This window comes from Ovis aries, chromosome 16 (assembly GCF_016772045.2).
Source record: "Ovis aries strain OAR_USU_Benz2616 breed Rambouillet chromosome 16, ARS-UI_Ramb_v3.0, whole genome shotgun sequence".
In the NCBI taxonomy this organism is placed as follows: Eukaryota; Metazoa; Chordata; class Mammalia; order Artiodactyla; family Bovidae; genus Ovis; species Ovis aries.
The window spans coordinates 26,302,452-26,325,853 of NC_056069.1; the positions used below are offsets into that span (position 1 = coordinate 26,302,452).

At 37.6% G+C, this 23,402-nt stretch overlaps 1 protein-coding gene across 2 annotated transcripts in view; it reads right to left on the reverse strand.

Moving 5' to 3' along the window:
• Positions 1 to 23,402, reverse strand: part of ITGA1 (integrin subunit alpha 1) — a 170,418-nt gene that overhangs the window by 15,297 nt on the left and 131,719 nt on the right. For both annotated transcript variants that reach the window (XM_027980075.2, XM_027980076.3), the window contains exons 16-27: positions 19,992 to 20,158; positions 18,498 to 18,634; positions 16,413 to 16,523; positions 14,139 to 14,348; positions 10,936 to 11,016; positions 10,420 to 10,496; positions 7,327 to 7,416; positions 5,403 to 5,505; positions 3,617 to 3,730; positions 3,345 to 3,449; positions 3,078 to 3,182; positions 1,551 to 1,643 (exon numbers count right to left, since the gene is read on the reverse strand). In XM_027980075.2, coding sequence (XP_027835876.1) covers positions 1,551 to 1,643; positions 3,078 to 3,182; positions 3,345 to 3,449; positions 3,617 to 3,730; positions 5,403 to 5,505; positions 7,327 to 7,416; positions 10,420 to 10,496; positions 10,936 to 11,016; positions 14,139 to 14,348; positions 16,413 to 16,523; positions 18,498 to 18,634; positions 19,992 to 20,158 — 1,393 coding nt within the window. The remainder of the gene's footprint in view (positions 1 to 1,550; positions 1,644 to 3,077; positions 3,183 to 3,344; positions 3,450 to 3,616; positions 3,731 to 5,402; positions 5,506 to 7,326; positions 7,417 to 10,419; positions 10,497 to 10,935; positions 11,017 to 14,138; positions 14,349 to 16,412; positions 16,524 to 18,497; positions 18,635 to 19,991; positions 20,159 to 23,402) is intronic.

A 23,402-nucleotide genomic window follows, 5' to 3' on the forward strand; every position in this document is an offset into this window, starting at 1 on the left:
TAATGACCAATAACACCTCAAGGTGCTGTATCTCCCTTTAATGGGGAATATCTCCATTCCTTAACCTAGAGGGGAAGATTAGAGATAAAAAAGAAAACTAACTACCAGGGAAGATATTTGCATAGAGTGGATACTGATCCAGATCCCTCACTTGACTCTGAGTTGGTCACTGCTCATGCATCTAGAAGACGGAGCTGGCAAGAATATAGACATAGGTGGGATCAGACCTTTGAAGACAGACTTTAAGCACATCTAAAATAATTCCCTGAACTTACAAGTACAGAAATGGGAGTCTGGAGGCAATCAGTGACTTCTCCAAGATCACACAACTATGAAATGATAATTTTTAGTAATTTTAACAGTTTAAGTGTAATTTTTCTTTAGAATAAAGTATAGAAAAAATGGCTCTGTGGGAAAATTTAAGTAAAATTTAGGGAAAATAAAGCTAATTATAAAGTTTAAATAAAATGTATTTTATAATCAAATATACTCTTTTCCAAATCCTTTCCAATATAATATATACTTTTTTTGTGTGTGTGCTTACGGGTAAAATTTTAGTTTCTCTACATGTGGAACAACTTATCATATATCAAGCGAAGTGCTGTTTATACAGTAAGTAAACATTATATCCAGATATATGATGCATATATTCTTTAAAGGTAAATACTTATCAGAAGTCACTGACATTGTAATTATTTTAAATAGATACTAATTTGATGGAGAAGAAAATGGCAACCCACTGCAGTATTCTTGCCTGGAGAATTCCATGGACAGAGGAGCCTGCTGGGCTACATTCCATGGTGTCAGAAAGAGTCAAACATGACTGAGTGACTAACACACACTAATTTGAAATAAAAAATGAAAACTTCTCAATGTTTGGTAGTTTCAAGTATAATTTTATGACTCATGATGTCCATATGAAATATTTAAACTCTCATCATAAATAGGGAAATTATCCTCAACTGCCCACATGTTTAACAGGTGTTTTGACCTTATTTTACAATAGGACAAAAGAGAAAAAAACAAACCATTTTATTTTTAAGAAGAACTCCAGCATGAATTTGTGTCAGGGAATATTACTTCATTTTTTGTTTCATATTTCCCAATGGCTAAATGAAGAAAATTTTAAAATAAATTTACAAGTATTCCTATTCAGTGTAAAGTCACTTTCTGGAAAGAAATTATTTTTCAAGTCTGCTCTTCAGATGTCAACTGCATTTTGTAATGTTAGTTTTTAAGGATGAAAATTACAAATGCATCATATGTTATCAGCGTAAGAATAAAAACATCAATTTCCTGTGATGGTTTTAAGTAATAAAGTCAAACATGGCATGCTAATTGTAAATATCATGGTTTTTCCCAGTTTCTCACAAAAAAGGAGACTGAAATCACACTTGAAGCTAATCAAGTGTAATTTGAAGCAGAAAGTGTCTGTCACTTACTGAGAGCAGTGCTAGTCACTGCTTTAGGGACTATAAGCAAATATAAAACGTTATGTCACAAATGGAGTGAAATGTATAATGTTTTCAAAAACTTGGAGTCGCACTTACCTCTCTTTTTTGATTGCCAGCACTTAAAACTAGTGATGCATTTTCACTCTGAAGTTCTGCCCTTACAGTAAGATTTAAGCTGGAAAAATGTGCCTGAAAAGCAAGCAATTTATTTTCAATATAAGGAGCTAGTCACGATGAGAGCTAACCATGTTTTAGAGCAGTTTTTCAAACTAAAATTTTTCTGAGATTGAAACATTTAACATCCAGATGGCATTTGTGGTAGGAAATGATGACTGTGTATCCACCTTTCCTCTCTGCACTCAGATCTCACTTAGATCCTTATTATAGAATGAAGAATTTTTCTGAATAACACAGTTTCTATTAAAATTTTTCCTTTGCAAAATGAACTCCAAACCCTGCCCTCTTTTCATGTAGTTAGGTATGGTATAGCTACTCTCTGGTAATGAGGTTTACGTAGAAGTGTGTTTAGAATTAAGTTGAAATTACCAATATTCAACAATTGATGATTTATTAAAGATAGCAACTTAATATGATCAAATCTAAAAATAGAAATTTCATATAATTAACAAAATACTTCTAACAGAGAAACAAATAATATAAAATACAATGGATTAAGTTTTAAAGTAGCCAATTGTCAGATGGATTTGACTTTATTAGGTGTCAAAATGTCCTCCAAAATAGATAGATAGCATAATGCAATAAATTTATAATATACATTAACTCTAATCTTTGTTAATGCTGTCAAGGATTGTCTCTCTATGACTCTTTGTTTCTTTTTTTAAAAAAAATTATTTATTTTAATTGGAGGCCAATTACTTTACAATATTGTAGTGGTTTTTGCCATACATTGACATGAATCAGCCATGGGTATACATGTGTCCCCCATCCTGAACCCCTCCTCCCACCTCCCTCCCCATCCCATCTCTCAGGGCTGTCCCAGTGCACCAGCTTTGAGTGCCCTGTTTCATGCATCAAACTTAGACTGGTGATCTATTTCACATATGGTAATATACATGTTTCAGTGCTATTCTCTCAAATCACCCCACCCTCGCCTTCCCCGATTCTTTGTTTCTTAACTGAGTTCTAAGGTATTAATGAAAGTGCAAAGGAAAGAATAAGAGAAACTTAAAAAATATATACAGGAAAGGGGACCTTGGAAATAACTTAGTTACTAACAGACAAGGCAGTGAGTGAGTGAAATTCGCTCAACTGTGTCTGACTTATTTGTGACCCCATGGACTATACCATCCATGGAATTCTCCAGGCCAGAATACTGGAGTGGGTAGCCTTTGCCTTCTCCAGGGAATCTTCCCAATCCAGGGATTGAACCCAGGTCTCCTGCATTGCAGGCAGATACTTTACCAGCGGAGCCACAAGGGAAGCCCAACAGACAAAGGAAAATGACATCCAAAGAGTTGATTTAGTAGAGCTAAGGCTTGGATCACATTTGTTTAGGCTTCCAGTTTTATGTTCTTTCTCAAGAAGCACTCTTCTTTGTTTTATTAAGTGATGAATATTTGTTTATATTATTCAATTATTGCAGAGAACTATGGAATCACTTACTTTTATAAAAGTTGGTTTCCATAAGATAAGTGAAACATTCACTTGGCTCATGTCAGACGGAATCAGATTACATGTGATGGTGGCAAACTTACATGCACTGCAGTCCTGTTTAAATGCCCAGAGGTATAAGTTAGCACTCATGCCATTCGATGAAAGACAGTATATGAAAAATATTCTACATCATAGTTATTTTTAGGTTGATATTGAATTTATTCACTTGGAAAGCATGAGGTAAAATGAGCATTTGTCTTGCTAATTTGAATTTACCAGAATGGTGCCTCGTTTGATATCTTCAGATTTGGATATCATCATTTTCTTCCCAGTGTTGATACCAAAAGGATCCCGAAGGTTACTGGGTATGCAGTTGACATTCTATGAAATAAAAACATGTCTTTTATCAGGTGAGATATCAGAGGGAAAAATGACTTGAAAAATAATGTAAAGGATCTGTGAATGATAGACACTGCCAAACATGAATGATCCCTCTTGGTAAGTGTGCAGTACAGAAGAAGCCTAACTCTGAGGCACACATGACTTACCTCGGAAGATGACCATCCACTTGGGTACAGTACAGGAAAACCATCCGATGTCACATTGGGAAATGAAATTGACAGTTTAAGTTCTGGCATTGGAAAATGCCCACTTTTTCTAATCTACAGGGAAAAAGAGAAAAAGAAACGTAACCTTTTCTTCTTTCAACAGCAAGTTTTCTGTCTTACATAAAATTTTGCTTCTTAATTGATTAATTAAGTTGTGTAATATTTTGAATCCCAAAATGAATGTAGAGGATTTTATGGCACTGCACAGAGAATTGGCTTTCCCTCCCTTCTTCCTTCTTTCCTTTCTTCCTTGTTTGCAGAATTCTCTAATCTAGGAAAAGTAAATGGGCCTAGAAAAAACTGGTAGCCTACATTTCAAAAACTTATTCCAGTAGTAGAGTGACTGGCAGTTATACTAACTTTCTGAGGCATTTCAGCAAAGGCACAAATAAAAATAATGAAATACTCTTGATAGTATGCATTTATTTCTACTTTGTGAGAGAATTCCCTTTTCCATCATTGACAATTCCCAAAGACACTGAGACCATCTTCTAACAATGTTGTGTTATTTCATTCTTTTGAATACAGACTTAAACCTATCATTTGAATTGTATGCTTCTTACTTGAGTAACAATAACTTGAGTCTGTATCTGTAAGTAGGCATGATCTGAAATGACAGCCTGACTCAACTCCATAATTAGTTACTATAATGGTTAGGAAAAGCTTGTTATGAAGGGTTCAAAAATAAAAATAAAGGTTGTAATATAAAACATTATGTATGGAGACATTAGTAGGAATACCGTAAGTTATGGTATAACACATATGAAATGTAGCAAGGAGCAGAATGAGTAACCAATTTATTTGTTGAGTAAAGGAAATTATTAGCAAGACAATTTTTGAAATAGTCATGTTATTTTTTTTAAGTGTTTTTCTAATTATACTGCAAAATGCGAATAAAGTCTATGTGGTTATAGGTAGAATCTACTTGGTTCCTTATTTTTTCCTAGGAAGTCATTCTAACTAATTTGTGTCTTCTGAGGAAATTAGAGCTCTGGGTCTCTTCAGTTGCTTGAAAGTATAATTATCATCAATTTAAATGAAATTATTTTACGGCTTCCCTGGTGACTCACTGGTAAAGAATTTGCCTGCCAACGCAGGAGATACAGGTTTGATCGCTGGTCTGGGAAAATCCCACATAAGGTGCAGCAATTAAGCCTGTGTGCCACAACTACAGAGCCCGTGCTCCAGAGCCCGAGAATCGCAACTACTGAGCCCATGTGCTCCACAGCAAGAGAGAACCCAGGGCAATGAGAAGCCCCTGCATTGCAACTGGAGAGTAGCCCCCACTCTCCACAACTAGAGGAAAGCCGCTGCAGCCACCAAGACCCAGCCCAGACAAAATTAAGATCCCATGGACTGTAGCCCACCCAGCTCCTCCGTCCATGGGATTCTCCAGGCAAGAATACTGGAGTGGGTTGCCATTCCCTTCTACAGGGGATCTTCCCTACCCATGGATTGAACCTGGGTCTCCTGCATTGCAGACAGATTCTTTACCATCTGAACCACCAGGGAGGCCCTAAATAAAAAATTAAATAAAACTATTTTAAATTATAAATTTATTTTAATTTAAATAAATTATATAAATTTAAAGAAATTATAAGGGAAAATATGCTGGAATATAGAGATTAACTGTTGAACCAACATATTTGTATGTGTCTGTTAATACTTTAACTTTTAAACTTACAAATACCTCTTTCACAACATTAATTTAGAGGTAATTTCTTACCAAGTAGAAGATATCAATTTCATTTCCAAGGTCTTCAGTAGAATTAATAACTTCAGGGACAGTCTCATTGGCCGCAATTGAAATATGGTATTCACTTGCAGAGCTTAAAAGAATTAATTGGAAGACGAAAAGTATAACAAAACAAAGTGTAACTTTCACTTGACCTCACTTTTTATTTCGATATACTAGGAACCGAACCCCACAATAAGTACTTCAAGAGATTTCAAATCAAGCGCAAATTATTTTACCCTGAAATCCAAAGTTAAATCTTTAAGGAGGGTGAGAAAGATTACAATTTAATTCAATAGTTACCAATGCTTAAAATACTAAAATATGTATAATTTTAAAATAAAGTTTGATTGACACATGAAATGTTTTCATGAATTTATTAATATCATCTATATTTAGTGAATAATAAAGCTAAAACCTGGTATTTTTAATAGTGCTGAATTTTAAATAGATTTTAACAATTTGTTACCTTTTCACAATTTAAAGTCATGTATTTACTGTTAAACTTAAAATCTTTTTCATAAAACTCCATGTTCTTTGGATGAACTTGGTAGATGGAAATGTAACATAAACATATTTAAAAGTAATATTTCAGTTTAGAGAAGATAAAAAATACATGTTTGCCAAAATTTGATTTTAAATAAGTGAAAAATTCTTGGGATAAGTCAGTGTACCAAGAGAAACGAAAGTAAAAAAATAGAAAACAGTGAATAGAATTAAAGGTTAAGGTAAAAATGCAAAATCTACATGTATATCCTACAATCCTCTCGTTTCTGTGGTCTTTTATTAGTAAAACAAAAGTGCCATAGAAGATAAATTAATAACATGACAAGAGTCAGAGTAAATGACACAGAATTTTGTGCTTTTTGTACATGGCTTATATTTATTTAGCAAAAGCCTGGAGTCCTGTTCATGCAAGTTTACTAACACGGTGTTTGGATAGCTTAGAAATTCTTACGAAAAAGGATGGTTTACGAATAATGGAGGAAATAATAAATTTTGTTGCTGTTTAGTCTTTAAGTTTGGTCACCTGATGTGAACAGCTGACTCATTGGAAAAGACCACGATGGTGGGAAAGATTGAAGGCAAGAGTAGAAGGGGACAACAGAGGATGAGATGGTGGGATGGCATCACCGACTCAGTGGACATGAGTCTGAGTAAACCCTGGGAGATGGTGAAGGACAGGAAAGCCTGCCGTGCTGCAGTCCAAGGTGTTGCAAAGAGTTGGATACGACTGAGCAACTGAACAACAACAACAAGTTGCTAAGTTGTGTCTGACTCTTTTGCAACCCCATGGACAATACCCCACCAAGCTCTTCTGTCCATGGGATTTCCCAGGCAAGAGTACTGGAATGGGTTGCCATTTCCTGCTCCAGGGAATTTTTGTGACCCAGGGATTTAAACTGAATCTCCTGCATCACAGATGGATTCTTTGTCACTGAGCCACCAGGGAAGCCCCTGAAGGAAATAAATACCTCTTGTCAGTAAACAATGATTTAATCTTGAATGTCCAGGATGGGCAGACTAATCAGATCCCACACAATGAGAATAAGAGCCAAGAAATATGTTGGCTCTCTATAGACACTGCCCTTCATGAAGGATTTCTGGGTCTTCAGCTTGCATTTACTTAAGACTGAACTGCTAATGCAATTTAGTATTAGTAGCACCTCACATTTCAGATTATTTAGGATGCTGGTTCTCAGTTTTTAGAGTGCACGAGAATTACCCAGGGGGTTTAACACAGATTTCTGGGCCCCCTCCCCAGAATTTGTTATTCAGCACATCTGGGGTGAGGTCAGAGAATCTGCCTCTCTAAGAAGCTCCCAGGTGATTCTGATACCCATGTTCAGGGACCACAAGCTGAGATTCACTGGGTTACAGGAAGGCATCAACTTGAAGTGTGGGGTTCTCCTACCTGGAAAACTGTAGTCCAACTTCATACTTTACAGGGATAGAAATGTTCACTTCATTATCAAAAAGGGTTTCAGGCGGCTCTTCACTGTCACTAGAAAACACAGCAGTCAGACAAATCATTGAACTGTTGGCTATCAGTCAGACAAATCATTAAACTGTTGGCTATTTAGAGACTTTTCTAAGCATTTGAATGAGACGTTTATTTTGGTAACTAAATAAAGACACACATACAAAACAGAATTATTGATTAAAAAAAAAATTCAGTGTGGAGAGGGAGATCGGAGATGGATATTGTTAAAAGACCCTAAGGTGATTCTCAAGTGCAGCGAGGGTTGAAAATGACACTGATTTACTACAAGGTTTCGCAAATTTCTGTGTGAATAATAAGTGTTCTTGGGTCAATGGTTAAATACACAGATTACTGGGTTTTTCTCCTAGAATAATATGGATTTAGTAGGCCCAAAGTAGGATTCATGAAATTGTGTTTTTTTTATAAATCACACAGGTGATTCTTATTAATCACAGATGAGGTCCTTGTGAAAAGATGTGCTCAGGAGTACAGAGCTGAGAATAAATCTAAAACCTTTGTCTTCTCACTTAACAGTCTGTCTATGCCTTGTACTTGGGCTTCCCTAGTGGCTCAGATAGTAAAGAATCCTCTTGCAATGAGGGAGACCTGGGTTCAATCCCTGGCTTGGGAAGATCCCCTGGAGAAGGGCATGGCAACCCACTCCAGTATTCTGGCCTGGAGAATCCCCCTGGACAGAGGAGCCTGGCAGGCTACAGTCCATGGAGTCACAAAGAGTCAGACGTGACTGAGTGTCTAAGCACAGCACAGGCCTTGTACTTGGTGCTTATTGTTGAGCACCTACTTTCCTCCCTGATTTTAGTTATCATTTTAATTATACATTATTTAAATGCATGCCTAGATATTTATACATTTATATGTACATACACATATCTCATACTCTCCTGTATTAAGTAAAAAAGCATGGACAAGTGCTATAACAGGTACCAACACTGGCTCTGGGGCCAGAGGGCCTGAGATTGTTCTTGGACATTGACCTACTTTGGGACAGTTGTTTAGTCTCTTTGTGCCTCAGGCCTCAGTTTCTTCATCTATAAAATGGGAATTTCATGATTAAATTCTTAATAAATAATAAGTGAGCAACAAGTGTAAAATGCTTAACATTGTGCCAAGGACATAGGGAATACTCAGTAAGTATTAATTTTTACTATTATTATCACATATACCCCTCTACCAAGTGACCAAGCACCTAGCATTTTGTCTCACAAAATGGGCAACGGGTACCCTTTAATGACTCTGCTTATTCCCAAGTATATTAGCAGCATGATATGAGTGTTGGGGCCGTGAAGGCAGCTCCCTGTCTTGGGTTATAGACACATGTGTGATTGGGCTCTTGCTGTAAATGGCCGCTGCCTCTAACCCATTCCACACTGCAGCCCAGTTAACCTTTGAAAGAAACAGCTCTGTACATATGACTTCACCCCTTAAAAACATTTCATGGCCTGTTCAACTAAGATGCCTTATTTCGAAACTCAGTACTCACCATCCATGGTGAGATGTACATTCCCTGTTTATCTTCCATTATGCCTTTATGCATTCTCCTACATTTGCACTAAAATAGATCGCCCAACATTCCCCCAAATAGACCTAGTGGTCTCCCCTTGCGTTTTTGCTCAAGCTGTACATTTTTCACTTGAAACATTCTATCTAACTACCCACCAGCCTCTCTGAATTGCTACCCATTCTTTAAGGTCCTTCTTAATTATAACCTTCTTAATAAATCTTTCTTGGGTTTTCATTGCCAAGTAGATATAATTTCACCCTTCATTAAGTCTCCATACATGGCTTCTATTTCTTTAATAAATTTTCCTTGTTCTATCCTGTATGATAATAACTTAAGTACTGGTCTCAGCCCCCTACTGTAATATTCTCTTCCTGAGGAGCTTCATGCCCTTATTTACGTGACAGTCAGTATCTTGTCCATGTGCTGTGTGTGCTGTGCTTAGTCGCTCAGTCCTGCCCAACTCTTTCCTTTCTGGCTTTTTGTGACCCCATGGACTGTGGCCCACCAGGCTCCTCTGTCCATGGGACTCTCCAGGCAAGAATACCGGAGTGGGTTGTCATGCCCTCCTCCAGGGAATCTTCCCAACCAAGGGATCGAACCCAGGTCTCCAACATTGCAGGCAGATTCTTTACCATCTGAGCCGCCAGGGAAGCCCAAGAATACTGGAATAAATAGTCTATCCCTCTTTCAGGGGATCTTCCTGACCCAGGAATCGAACCAGGGTCTGCTGCATTTCAGGTGGATTCTTTACCAGCTGAGCTACCAGGGAAGGCCTATTTTTTTTATAGTAGAGCTCAAATAAGTATTTGCTAGATTGAACTGAATTGAGTATGCAGAATTAACCATCCATTAATTCATTTTCTCATTCACTCACTTTACATTTATTTAGTAATTATTCAATTATTAGATTTTTTTAAAACTGGGAATAAAACAACAAATGATAAAAGTTTACCTCAAGTTGCTTATGGTCCAGTGTGTAATCACTCTTAGAAAAAAGGTAAGTACTATTTCAATTTCCTTATTAGACTTTTGCTATTTTTCGTTTGAGTACTGTCTATACCATCTTTCAGAAGCTTTGACTGATTTGAATAAAATTTATTGAACTACAAAAGGGTGTCATAAAATTTTAAGTCTCTTTAATGATTCAGTTTACTTTGATAGGCAGTCGGTAAAAGTTTTTAAATTAGCAAAGCCTATAAATTTTTAATGGATTTAAATGCAATTTGGCAGATATAAGTGATGTGTGATTACAACATGTTTTATGGCTCATAGAACCAGTGTTTAACCCAATTAGGTTTATTATTTCTATTAAATGAAAATTTCTCTATTTTACTAATAATTCATAAGGATGATTTTGTGAAGCAAAGGGGTTTACTGCCTTCTACTTCGACTGATCACATAAAAGCTGTAAGAAGTTCCAGTCCGTCTATAGAACATTTTAAACATATGAAAGAAATTACTTGCAGGCATCCACATACACTCATGTACACACAGGAACCAACCTTGTTGCACTTAAATGAATGATCACATTTTCCATGAGATAAGATGTGTTAAACTGAAATAATATTTTGAATGTTACCTATAAAATAAAAATATCTTTAGTAACAGATAAGAAAGTAAAATAGAATTTTTGCATTAATTAAAGTATTAAATCATATAAATATTTTTATTTTTTAAATAAAATCGCTCGTTTATTAATTAATAATGCAAATTTCATGAGCAAAGGAGAAGATAAATGTGAAAACATCTTAACAGACCAGAAAATGTTACATACAGATCCAACACTATCACATTATTATATCCCACCTATTGTTATTTTTTCATATTACCACTGTCTACCAGATCATAATCATAAACATTATAATTATGAAATGGTCATTATTAAAGTCTCTTTAAAACAGAAACTTCAAGTACCAGCAACCATCTAAACACATCTATTAGAAACATTTATATATTTGGCTTTGAGCACATTATTTTTTGTATCCAATTGCCACATGTATTTTCTATAATCCACTTACCATTTCTCCTTTTCTTAGGAAAGGATAGCCAACTTTACATGTGATATTATGATTGGATTCACAACTGTCTTTTTGGATAGCCTAGGAAGAGAAAGTAAACAGAATTAGATCAGATATGCAGGTGAAATACTTGAACTTGACTGAAATACTTGAATAGATTGAAATACTTGAGCTCAGATTTTCCCAGCTGTGCCTTAGCAGCTGCCTTGCTAAGATTTCACAGTATAGTCTTTGGGAAAGTCTCAGAGATCAAATTGCCAACATCCGCTGGATCATCGGAAAAGCAAGAGAGTTCCAGAAAAACATCTATTTCTGCTTTATTGAGTAAGCCAAAGCCTTTGACTATGTGGATCACAATAAACTGTGGAAAATTCTTCAAGAAATGGGAATACCAGACCACCCGACCTGCCTCTTGAGAAACCTATATGCAGGTCAGGAAGCAACATTTAGAATTGGACATGGAACAACAGACTGATTCCAAATAGGAAAAGGAATATGTCAAGGCTATATATTGTCACCCTGCTTATTTAACTTATATGCAGAGTACATCATGAGAAATGCTGGGCTGGAAGAAGCACAAGCTGGAATCAAGATTGCTGGAAGAAATATCAATCACCTCAGATATGCAGATGACACCACCCTTATGGCAGAAAGTGAAGAGGAACTAAAAAGCCTCTTGATGAATTTCCGAGACTGAAAAAGTTGGCTTAAAGCTCAACATTCAGAAAACTAAGATCATGGCATCTGGTCCCATCACTTCATGGGAAATAGATGGGGAAACAGTGGAAACAGTGTCAGACTTTACTTTGGTGGGGGGGGGGGGGGGGCCCCAAAATCACTGCAGATGGGGATTGCAGCCATGAAATTAAAAGACACTTACTCCTTGGAAGGAAAGTTATGACCAACCTAGATAGCATATTAAAAAGCAGAGACATTATTTTGCCAACAAAAGTCCACCTAGTCAAGGCTATGGTTTTTCCAGTAGTCATGTATGGATGTGAGAGTTGGACTGTGAAGAAAGCTGAGCGCTGAAGAATTGATGCTTTTGAACTGTGGTGTTGGAGAAGATTCTTGAGAGTCCCTTGGACTGCAAGGAGATCCAACCAGTCCATCCTAAAGGAGATTGGTCTTGGGTATTCATTGGAAGAACTGATGCTGAAGCTGAAACTCCAGGACTTTGGCCACCTCATGTGAAGAGCTGACTCATTGGAAAAGACCCTGATGCTGGGAGGGATTGGGGGCAGGAGGAGAAGGGGACGACAGAGGATGAGTTGGCTGGATGGCATCACCGACTCAATGGACGTGAGTTTGAGTGAACTCCGGGAGTTGGTGATGGACAGGGAGGCCTGGCATGCTGCGATTCATGGGGTCGCAAAGAGTCGGACATGACTGAGTGACTGAACTGAACTGAACTGAACTGAACAGCATTCTAAGATCACTTGTCCCACAGCTCAAGGAAATGTGAGGTGCTTACAGCACCTCAGTAAGGACGGGGGTAGGAAGGAAGCATGTCACACCAGCCTGTTTGGATCTTCCACTGAAAACCAGGAGGACTAACACCATCTGCCTCAGGGTGAGCCGGTGTTTGTAGGAAATCATCCACACTGACAGGATGACCCCGTGGAAGTCCACAGTGAATGGTCGTCACTGGAGAAGTGGGTAAGAGCTTGAGCTCGGGCCTGGGACCACCAGGATTTAAACTCTGAGCCTTGCACTGTTAGCTTTATCCTCATCAGAACTCCTCTCTTCTCTGGGTCTGATTTTCCATGTACTGGGGTTAGTCAAACTCTATCTCATCAAATTGAAACTGCCTTTGAATGTGAGATTCACCAGTATTTTACATACAACAAAAAGGAAACAATAATGCTACCCGTAAAATAAGCATATCAATTGTAAAATGCAATTACAGAAGAATTAAAGTGTTAAAAAAGGGTTTATCTTAGAATCTCTGTAGTACAGTAATACCTTACTTGCAAAGGAATTAATGAGAATTAAATAAAGCTTATAGAACAGTGTCTGACACATAATACGACTCAAGAAAAAACTATTATTATTAGGATTGACATTGTAAATAGAAGTATTTAGAGAGAGGCCTCGTTGATTTCTCTGCCTCTCTGCCAAGGCCTTGAAGTCAGCTGAAGAAGAGACAAAGAGTGACTTTCAGTACAGTCCTCTTTTCTCAGAAAAATTCAAGGGTACTATTTTCCTGGCATTGCTTTGCTCTTAGAGATTTTTTAAAAACATTCTTTACTGAATCTAAACTATGCGGCAGTAATATAGGACATTTTTAAGCCTATCTTAGTATCATGTTCCTGAGTGATGTCCTAATAAATTGGAGAAGGAAATGGTAACCCACTCCAGTACTCGGCTGGAGAATCCCTTGGACAGAGGAGCCTGGTGGGCTACAGTGCATGGGGGGTCGCAGAGTCAGACACGACTGAGTGACTAACACACACACGTACACACATCAGTGAAAATCTGAATTTACAGAACCTGGACAATTAAAGTTTTAATATTATATATATTTAGCATACTTGGTTTTAATGTGAATCATATACAGTACTAATTCATATAAATATACACAGAATTTTAATTCAGGGGAGTTAATTCAGAGATCGTAATTCAATGCAAAGTTCAAATTTAGAAGTATTAATTAATCCTGATAGAGCATCTTATGCAGCTGTATGTTACTGCCAAAATAATAATAAAAAAACCCCTTCTGTCACGACATATGACTATGTCTGAGACATAGTCATTTAATACAATTCCCTTGCCAATGTAAGGATCATGCATAGAAAGTGGGGAATGGTATCTTGATTTTTATGCACATAAATGTTTTGTTATTGTTCAGCAAATGTACTGCTCCTTCTCTGCCCTTCTGTTAAACTCTTTAGACTTCATTTTTTCTTGACTTAGTCTTAATTTCAGTGATGTAAGTCTTCTGTGAAGCCTACAGTTTTGGTACATCAGCAATCCTTTCTGGATACTGAATCCAAGAAAAGTCATACACCTCTAAAGAAATACATCAAAACAAAAAATTAAAAAAAAAATTTGGTCCTTTAATCATTAGTAAGTGCTAGTTTTATACAAAATGCTTTCTAGTTTTCTAAAATCAATGTAATATAAGTTATCCCCTTAGTATGAAAAGTAGGTTCAATGCCTGATTATTACAAGAATAAATAAATATAAAACTAAAGGTTTACCTCAATTCCTGAAAAAATTAGATTTGGAGAATAATTCACTATGGTTCTGGTGTTATAGGCACTGTCCTTTTTATTTTTGACCGTGAGGCTAACATTGAACTTATCATTGTGGGACTTGACAATAAGCAGGCCCTTTTCTGTGGTGGATACATCCAAGGCAAGGTCCGAGACACATTTTTCCTTGTTTCCACAATCTTTGGCAAAGGGAATCTGAAATGGTCACAGAAAAGCATTTTTTCAAAATTTAGCTAGGCATTATTGAAAATTACCTATGAACTAGCATAAAAGAAATGACATATTTCCAAAATAAGCAGATCATAAACAGAACAGATTTCACTGCAGAAATCATAAGGAATTTTTATATTGTTTCTATAATTTATAGGGGAAAATCGTAATTTTTACTTTTGGCTATAAATTTTTCCAGTCTTTTAAGGAATGCACAGTTTTTACAGATGTTTTTCACTGGCTTTCATCTGCCAGAACTGAACAGTTTCAAAGAAATAAGTCAAGTACTCCGTGACCCAAAGTTATGAGAGAACACTGCAACACTCAACTCTGATCATGAGATTTTCTGTTTAAAAGAATCAAATACTTAAGATCATAATAGCTTTGGTCAAGTGGATAGGAAAAGATCAAACCACCTAACTGGGCACTTTCCTTGACTCCTCTTCTTCATTCAGCCCCTCCCCCTTATCCAACCCATCACCAAGAACCATCCACTCTACCTCTGTTCTAAATATCTTCCATACCTCCTTGCCTCTGCATTTCCACCTCTATCTCTAGCCAGCTTTTCTTACTTGCTCCCTGAACTAAAGCAACAACTCCCTGACTGGTCTTCCATACCCACTCTTGATTCCCTCCAAACATTTTCTACCTTGCAGCTGAAGTAATTCTTAAAAGAGCCCCCCAAAATCCAGTGCTATCCCCAAACCAACTAAAGCCATCAAGAGCATTCCTCGGCTCTTCAGGAACAGTTAAATTCTGTGCAGTGGCACAAAGTCCTGGTGATCTGGCTCCTGTCTGTGCCTCCTGTCTCATCTCACATCACCTTCTGCCCTTGCTCTTCAGCTTCAGCAGCACTGGTGAGCTTACTGAATTTCTTTTATGTCTCTGAACCTTGGCATGTATCCCTCTTCCTGGAACACTGCCCTCTCCACTCCTCTAATAGGATGGAAAAACCTTCCTGTGCTACAGGTCTCAAGTGCAGTGGCCTAAGCTCCAGGGAGGGTTGGGAAGATCCCCTGGAGAAGGGAACGGCTACCCACTCCAATATTTTGGCCTGGAGAATTCCATGGACTGTACAGTCCATGGGGTCACAAAGAGTCAGACACGACTGACTTTCACTTTTCACTTTCTAATCCTTGATACCTCAGTGTAGCAGAAGTTCCCTTTGAGCTCTGAAGTTCTCCAGGGCATGTCCTGTAATGACTACCTAATACTTATTTCCTAGGTTAGAACTGCAAGTTCTGATGTCTGGAATATGAAAGACACTCAGTAAATATACTTGTAAGGAAGGAAGGGAAAGCCGAAGATAGGTGCAGGGGAAAATGAATTTCCCATCCCAACTCCATTAGTGGGAGAAGGGAATGGCAACCCACTCCAGTATTCTTGTCTGGAAAACCCCATGGGCAGAGGAGCCTTGTGGGCTACAGTCCATGGGGTCACAAAGAATCAGACACGACTGAATGGCTAACAAATTCCATCCGTGCCACATTCACAATCTTTTGCAGCGATCAGACAGTAGACTGAACCTGGAAGCAGAAACTAGGTGAGCACAGTTTAGTCCCTTCCTGTGTCTTCTGCTGTTGGGGCAGTGGTGAGCCCACGGGGAAGGATATATCACATTTCCATTCTGCAAGTTTTACAAAGTGGGTCCCCCGGAAGGCCAGAGCTTAGTGAGCACTGCAAATGACCTATTTAGTTACCTGTGGCCTAAGCCTGGCTCTGTAGAGGACCCCCATTATACTCAAACCATGCCCTGGAACCCAGTGTTCATGAGTAATAAAGGGGAGTTCCAGCTGGCCAACTCATGTCTTTCTTTCAATTGCTCCTAAGTTCAGAAAAGATAAAAATAGGTGTCATTTGTAAGTTCCCTTAAAATCCAGCAAAAGGAAGTCAGTAGAATTGAGAAAAGTCTAGAAAAATCTAATTCCTTTTTTAAAACAATTAAAATAATTGCTTTAGGCTTGTGTGTGTGCATCTGTTTATATGTTTCCGGTTTTTTTCTCAATATATTCACAAATAGGCATTCTAAATTTTAAAAATCTGACTTACATATTCATGTACTGAATTTGGTAGAGAATCATCAAGAACAGGCCCATTTTCAGGATCGGTAAGATTAAAATCCAAAGTTATTCTCACAGAGTCCCGAAAGTCATGCTTGTCCTAGAGGTCAAAACACAGAACATGTCATTGGCATCATATTTCTTGGGCCCTGTGATGGCTTTCTTCTTTTGCCCCATGGGTCAGGCTTATTGGACCTTCTTGTGCTCCTGATCTGACATATGACCTGATCAGGCTTTTGCTTCACTAGAGAGGCTGCCTTTCTTCCTTGACAAGGGACACTTCCGGAACACAGAGGCTTCAGACTGTAACCAGCTAACTCACATCCAGCTTCTCAGATGAGCCTGTTGGAATGATGGATAGGTTGTACTTGGCCATGCCAGGATGTACAGCTCCAAGCTACCTGCATAACAATATCATTTCTCTTGAGATTTGGAGCTAAAAAACACTATGTAATACTTCTAGGAATATCTCTCAACTTCAAGAGAGAAACCCTTCTTTAAACTGAGTTGCATTTCTTTAATATGATATATCCCTTGAGTTGTAAGAATTTTACAATGTGACAGGGTATGAAAATAATATGGATGTGATCAATATTGTCTTTATTACCATCAGTGACAGCCATCATTTATGGCATGGCCAGAATTATGAGCTTTATACACATTATTGAGAATTATTTCAACAATCTTCTAAGACATATAATAATTATAATCTTTATTTTACAGATAAATAAATAAATAGATAAATAAAACTAAGATGAATAAATATGAATAAGATGAATAAAACTAAGAGACTAAACCACTTTGTCAAAATTACTCAGAAAGTAGGTAAGCTGGGCTACAAATTCCCTCCTGGCTGACTCCATAACAAACGTTAAAGTATCCATCAAAATCCAGAAGTCTTTTGGAAATTTTGAAACTAGTTCATTCCTTTCAATACCAGTGCCTAGATATAGCTAGATGCTAAATTTTTGGAGAAATATATACAACAGTGAGTAGGTTGGAGGCACTGCCAAATCTGATTTCACACCTTTTCAAATTTTATCCAAGTCCTAACTCCTAAAGTTTCAATTCTGATGAAGCAAATAGGAAATTAACTCCATTTTTATTTTTCTCACCACAGACTGAATTCAATGCTGACCAAAAAAGCTTATCTTGAGATATGTCGTGAGGAATATTGGCTTGAAAATCGCTGAGGAAGAATAAATGTGGCACACCAGCTTGCGTATCTTCTGTCACTTTCCTGCCCCTGACTACAATGTTTTCAAAATATGAAATATTCATCAGGAATAATGAAATACGTCGGAAGTGGCGGCAAATAGGCTTATTTCATTTAAAATTCCAAGATCATGTTCAAGTCTCTAAGATTCAATCTCCATTACTAAAGTCAGCATTTTCTCAGTACATCTGTTCTGCTTTTCTTTTTCTTTAGTGTCACATACATTTTAAGAGACTCTTGCTCCACGTACACGGTGATCCAATCAAATACATTTCAAATGGTTCAAACTGGCTTAGCAGCCATCTCTAGAGGTTATTAATTTGCTTTCCAAGGCTCCCTCATCCACTAAAATAGAAACAGGTAGCATAAAGCTTAGAGATGATGGAAAATGCCAGATATTTTTCCTTCAGTCTAAAGACAAAGAGTGAAACACATAGTTCAATGGACAAAAACAGACCCCAGAAAGCATAAGGCCCAACAGTTCCCCCTCAGGGCATTTAACCACTTAGCCACAACTGACAGACAAGGCCTGCAAAAGTTCAGTGATGCTTTCAAGTGGAAAGAATGAATGTAATCAATAAATGAATGAAATACAAGACCTCTATCAACTGGTACACCGTGCCTTTTACTGTCCCATAATATATGGATGTCTGATAACATACAGAAGGAGTATGAAAGACAGCTTTATGAAATATATTTGGAAATTAGGAAATCAGACCTGTGATTTTCTAAGAAAACTGAACAAAGGTTAATTCATGATTTGTACGTTGACGTAAGCGTAAGATTGACTGACGAGATAAGGCATCTCTATTTTATTTTGATCTGGAATAAGTCAGCTGTTACACATGATTTACTTGCCAACATGTAGAAGGAATGTTCAGTGCATTCTGACTCTCGAACTGTGATGTTCCTTTGAATCTTCCTCTCTTGAGTTCCAGAGAAAAAACTCCGTGATATCTGTCTTAGAGAATCTAGTGTGACACGGTATTGCATATCTATAAAAATAAAAAAAAAGAATAATTGGCAGACATGTTTATTTGGGGTTATTATCATATGATCCAGCTCATTAATATTACAGAAAAATCTCTAGAGCAACCACTCAACACAAGTGATTCAGCATATTTGCACTACTGTAGTACAATGGTATTTGCAGTCATGAAGATAATCTTGAGGAACTCTAAAGAACTCTCCAAGTTTGCAAGGCTTTTAATGTTTAATTATACTTATTAAAAAATGCATATGTATGTTTATACACACCTACCTACATACCACCTAACTTCTTGACCATGTGGGTATGTTTACTGGGTTTTCACTTAGTTTTTTTTTTTTTAAATTTAGAAACTTTAGACCCTGTTTAGAATATTGACTATGTTGTATTTCAACAGAGGCAAACATATACATTAATGATATTTTAAACTTATATTATAAAAGATGTCATTTTCGACTATTCAAAGGATATAATAAAATAAGTTAAATAAATAAAAGTTTAATAAAATAAGCATACCATGATAAGGAAAACAAGTTAGGCCTTATACCTTCCTTATATGAAGGCAGCAATCTTTCTTATTTCCTTGCTTAATTACTATATAAAAATAAGACAAATAATGTTGCATATGATAATGTAAGTCATTATTTTACATTCCTAGACCTCATTTATCTTCCAGTCAGAGGTCTATTGCAGATCATAAATAGGCACATGTAGTGCAAGCTAAGAAAAATAGATTCTAAGGACTAATCGTTTTTCTCTTTCTACTTATATTTGGTTTGCAGACTAAACTACTATTGGGCAGCCAATGATCGCCACAGTTTTGGCTCCAACATGTTTCAGTATCATTAAAAACTGCTTTAGGAATTGTAGAATATAGGCAAAAAGGGGATACCCAGGCTGATGTGATGTGCCTGAGAACACACATGGGATCTGTTTGACCCTAAAAAACCTTCTGATTGGGGCAGAGATCTCAGGAAGGTGCGGGCATTCAGGTCCTTTGTAATACCAGTCTTACTGGAGAGAACCCAGTTTTCAACTCTGCCTTAGAACGGGTGTCTTTCTCTCTCTTTCTCTGGCACTTGACTGTTCAGAGTAAATAGGAGAGCCAGAGGAGAAATACGGAATCCAACTCGGAAGGCAACCAAATGTAAGTATGTAGCTTCTGCTCCAGAATTTACAGGTTCCATAACCCATTCCTTCTACATTAGAGTTTTTTTCAAGGTTCAGTATGTTCACAGAGGCAGATGTGATGTCAGATTCCTATCATCGAGGGAAATACACTATCTTACTGGATTCATCCTGTGGGAGCAAATAGAATACACTGTCCTCCTGCTCCAAAGTACTTCTGTATGTATGACACTTACCAGCTTCATAAACCATGTTTTCTTTGGACTTCAATTTTACATTGAAACACACCGTGGCATTTATACACACCGTTTCCTTTCCCTCCACACGGCAGTTTTTCTTTTGAATATTCACTTTATTGGGTTCAAAATTCATGGTCACTTTAACAACAGCCACATCTCGAGACCTGCAAACACATAAGCCATGGGGGATCACTATTTATTTTTACATTTAATGCATGGCCATCCTTTTGGGAGTGTGAGATGAGTGAGTGATCCGAGATGCTTCTTCTTTGTATGCAGCATGGGTTCTCAGGATGCCTTTCTCTCATGAAGCTCTGATACAGAAGAGATTGTATCTGACATTCTGAAGATACCCTGGTTATTCTGGAACCATGGTAGGCATTGGGTTCTGAAGGGGGACAGAATATGTCACCCTAAAATATGACTGTAGGGGTTCAGGACACCCCACTGCAAAGCATGCCACTTTGGTATACGGATCGTTTGAACTGCAGGCACTTAAAATACAAGAAATGCTGAGAGGCTTTCTCAGAACTCCAATTAACTGCCTAAAGATGCATCCTCTAAAGAGAACTCAGTTGTCATAAATCCTTTCCCAGGAGTTTCATCAACCAGAGAAGACTGACTTGTCACAGGAGAGGAGGCTGGAGTGGACACCACACCCGGACAAACTTTGTTACAAGCTGTTTTACCTCCCATCTGTTGTTTTAAGGGCCTACTCATCTTTCCTAAAAATCACCCATTTTCCCTAAGAGGCCTATCTCCCTTTCCTTTCCCTACTAAGATAATTTTTAAGTGTGAATTCTAAGCTACCTCAGAGAGTCATTCATTATCTCCCATGCATACATGAGATATATGTGTTCTAATAAACTTCTGGGTATTTTCTGGTTTTCGTTTGTTTTAGGTTTTTCTGTTAATCTGTCTTTTATTACAGAAGTCTCAGCCAGGAAATCAGAAAGGTACAAGGAAAATTAATTTTCATTCCCTACAATTGATAGGCCAAGGAACTGTAATTGCCTATGAGAGAAAAGAGATGAAATCAAGGGGCCAGGTGCAACCTCAGAGCTAAAACCATATTTTCAGCACCTTCAAGTTTGTTCCCAACCTGGGAAGAGTCCAGAGGACCCCTGGACAACTTTGTTGCACTCTAACACTTGTCTGTTCTTCTTGTAGGGTCAGCCCTGCTCCTGTTTCTGGGAAAGAGAAGCAGAACAGCGCGAGGAGACCTGTGCTATCCATTCTTATACACGTGCTATTTATTATTCACTTACATTTTAAATTAACTTTCATAACAAGACATATTATCTTCCTCTGTTTTATATATAACCAAGACTTTGAGAGATTATTTTGTCAGAAGCTGTCCAGGGATTTAAACTAGGATTTAAACCCAGTCTTTCTAATTCCAATGTCTGGTGATTTCCACTAATCCAAATTGAGAGCACAGTAATCCAAAATTAGGCAAAGAGAGTACATGGAGCCTGAGGTCAATGCCTTAGAATGAAGCCAGTATAACTGTTAAATACCTTTATCTGGCTTTTGCTTTGCAATCAGACTGGCTCTTAGAATCCGCCTGCTAATGCAGGAGATGTGGGTTCAATCCCTGGTCGGTAAGATCCCCTGGAGAAGGGAATGGCAACCCACTCCAGTATTCTTGCCAGGAGAATCCCCATGGACAGAACAACCTGGTGAGCTACAGTCCATGGGTTGCAAAAAAGTCAGACATGACTTATCGACTAAACAACAACAATGATCTTGTGAATACATAGGACTCTGTTTATGTTTTTGCATTTTAAAAAATTATATATTTTTTCTCTTAAAACAATTTACCCATAGAAAATATGAAAATATAATAAAAGAAACAAAAAAAATACAGAACAATTATAATTCTATCACCCAGCACTAATCACTATTTATATATATATATATAGAGAGAGAGAGAGAGGAGAGAGAGAGGCACACACACACACATACACACACATATGCATATATAAACACTGGCCCAAATACATATATAAGCATACCTATTTAAAAATATTACAAGCAACTTTCCAACATTTTTGTTTTTATGAGAACATTATGAGAGTCACAGGGACAGAGAAGCCTGGTGGGCTGCCATCCATGGGGTCACACAGAGTCAGACATGACTGATGTGACTTAGCAGCAGCAGCATACTATTCCAACAAATACATGAACCATAATCTATTTATTCAGACTTCTCTTATTGGATATGTATCTTAACTCCTTAAAAAAAAAATCTGAAACCTACAGCACTATGATTATTCTAAAGATCATACATCTCTAATCATAGATTTTATCTTAAAAAAATTTTCAATTCAGTTCAGTTGCTCAGTCATGTCTGACTCTCTGCGACCCCATAGACTGCAGCATGCCAGGCCTCCCTATCCATCACCAACTCCTGGAGCTTGCTCAGATTCATGTCCGGTCTTTTCAAATGAGTCAGTTCTTCCCATCAGGTGGCCAAAGTATCAGAGTTTCAGCTTCGGGCATCAGTCCTTCCAATGAATATTCAGGACTGATTTCCTTTAGGATTGACTGCTTTGATCTCTTGCAATCTAAGGGACTCTCAAGAGTCTTCTCCAACACCACAGTTCAAAAGCATCAATTCTTCGGTGCTCAGCTTTCTTTATAGTCCAACTCTCACATCCATACATGACTACTGGAAAAACCATAGCTTTGACTAGATGGACCTCTGTTGGCAAAGTAATGTTTCTGCTTTTTAATATGCTGCCTAGGTTGCTCATAGCTTTTCTTCCAAGGAGCGAGCATCTTTTAGTTTCATGGTTGCTGTCACCATCTGCAGTGATTTTGGAACCTCCCAAAATAAAGTCTCTCACTGTTTCCATTGTTTCCCCATCTGTTTAGCCATGAAGTGATGGGACCAGATGCCATGATCTTAGTTTTCTGAATGTTGAGTTTTAAGCCAACTTTTTACTCTCTTCTTTCACTTTCATCAAGAGGCTCTTTAGTTCTTCTTCACTTTCTGCCAGAAGGGTGGTTTCATCTGTATATCTGTGGTTATTGATATTTCTCCCTGCAGTCTTGATTCCAGCTTGTGCTTCATCCAGTCTGGCATTTTGCCTGATGTACTCCGCATATAAGTTCAATAAGCAGGGTGACAATATAGAGCCTTGACATACTCCTTTCCTGATTTGGAACCAGTCTATTGCTCCATGTCCAGTTCTAACTGTTGCTTCTTGACCTGTATACAGATTTCTCAGGAGGCAGGTCAGATGGTCTGGTATTCCCATCTCTTGAAGAATTTTCCACACAGTTGTGGAAACAAAACTGTTTGTTGTGATCCACATAGTCAAAGGCTTCGGTGAAGTCAATAAAGCAGTAGATGTTTTACTGGAACTCTCTTGCTTTTTCAATGATCCAATGGATGTTGGC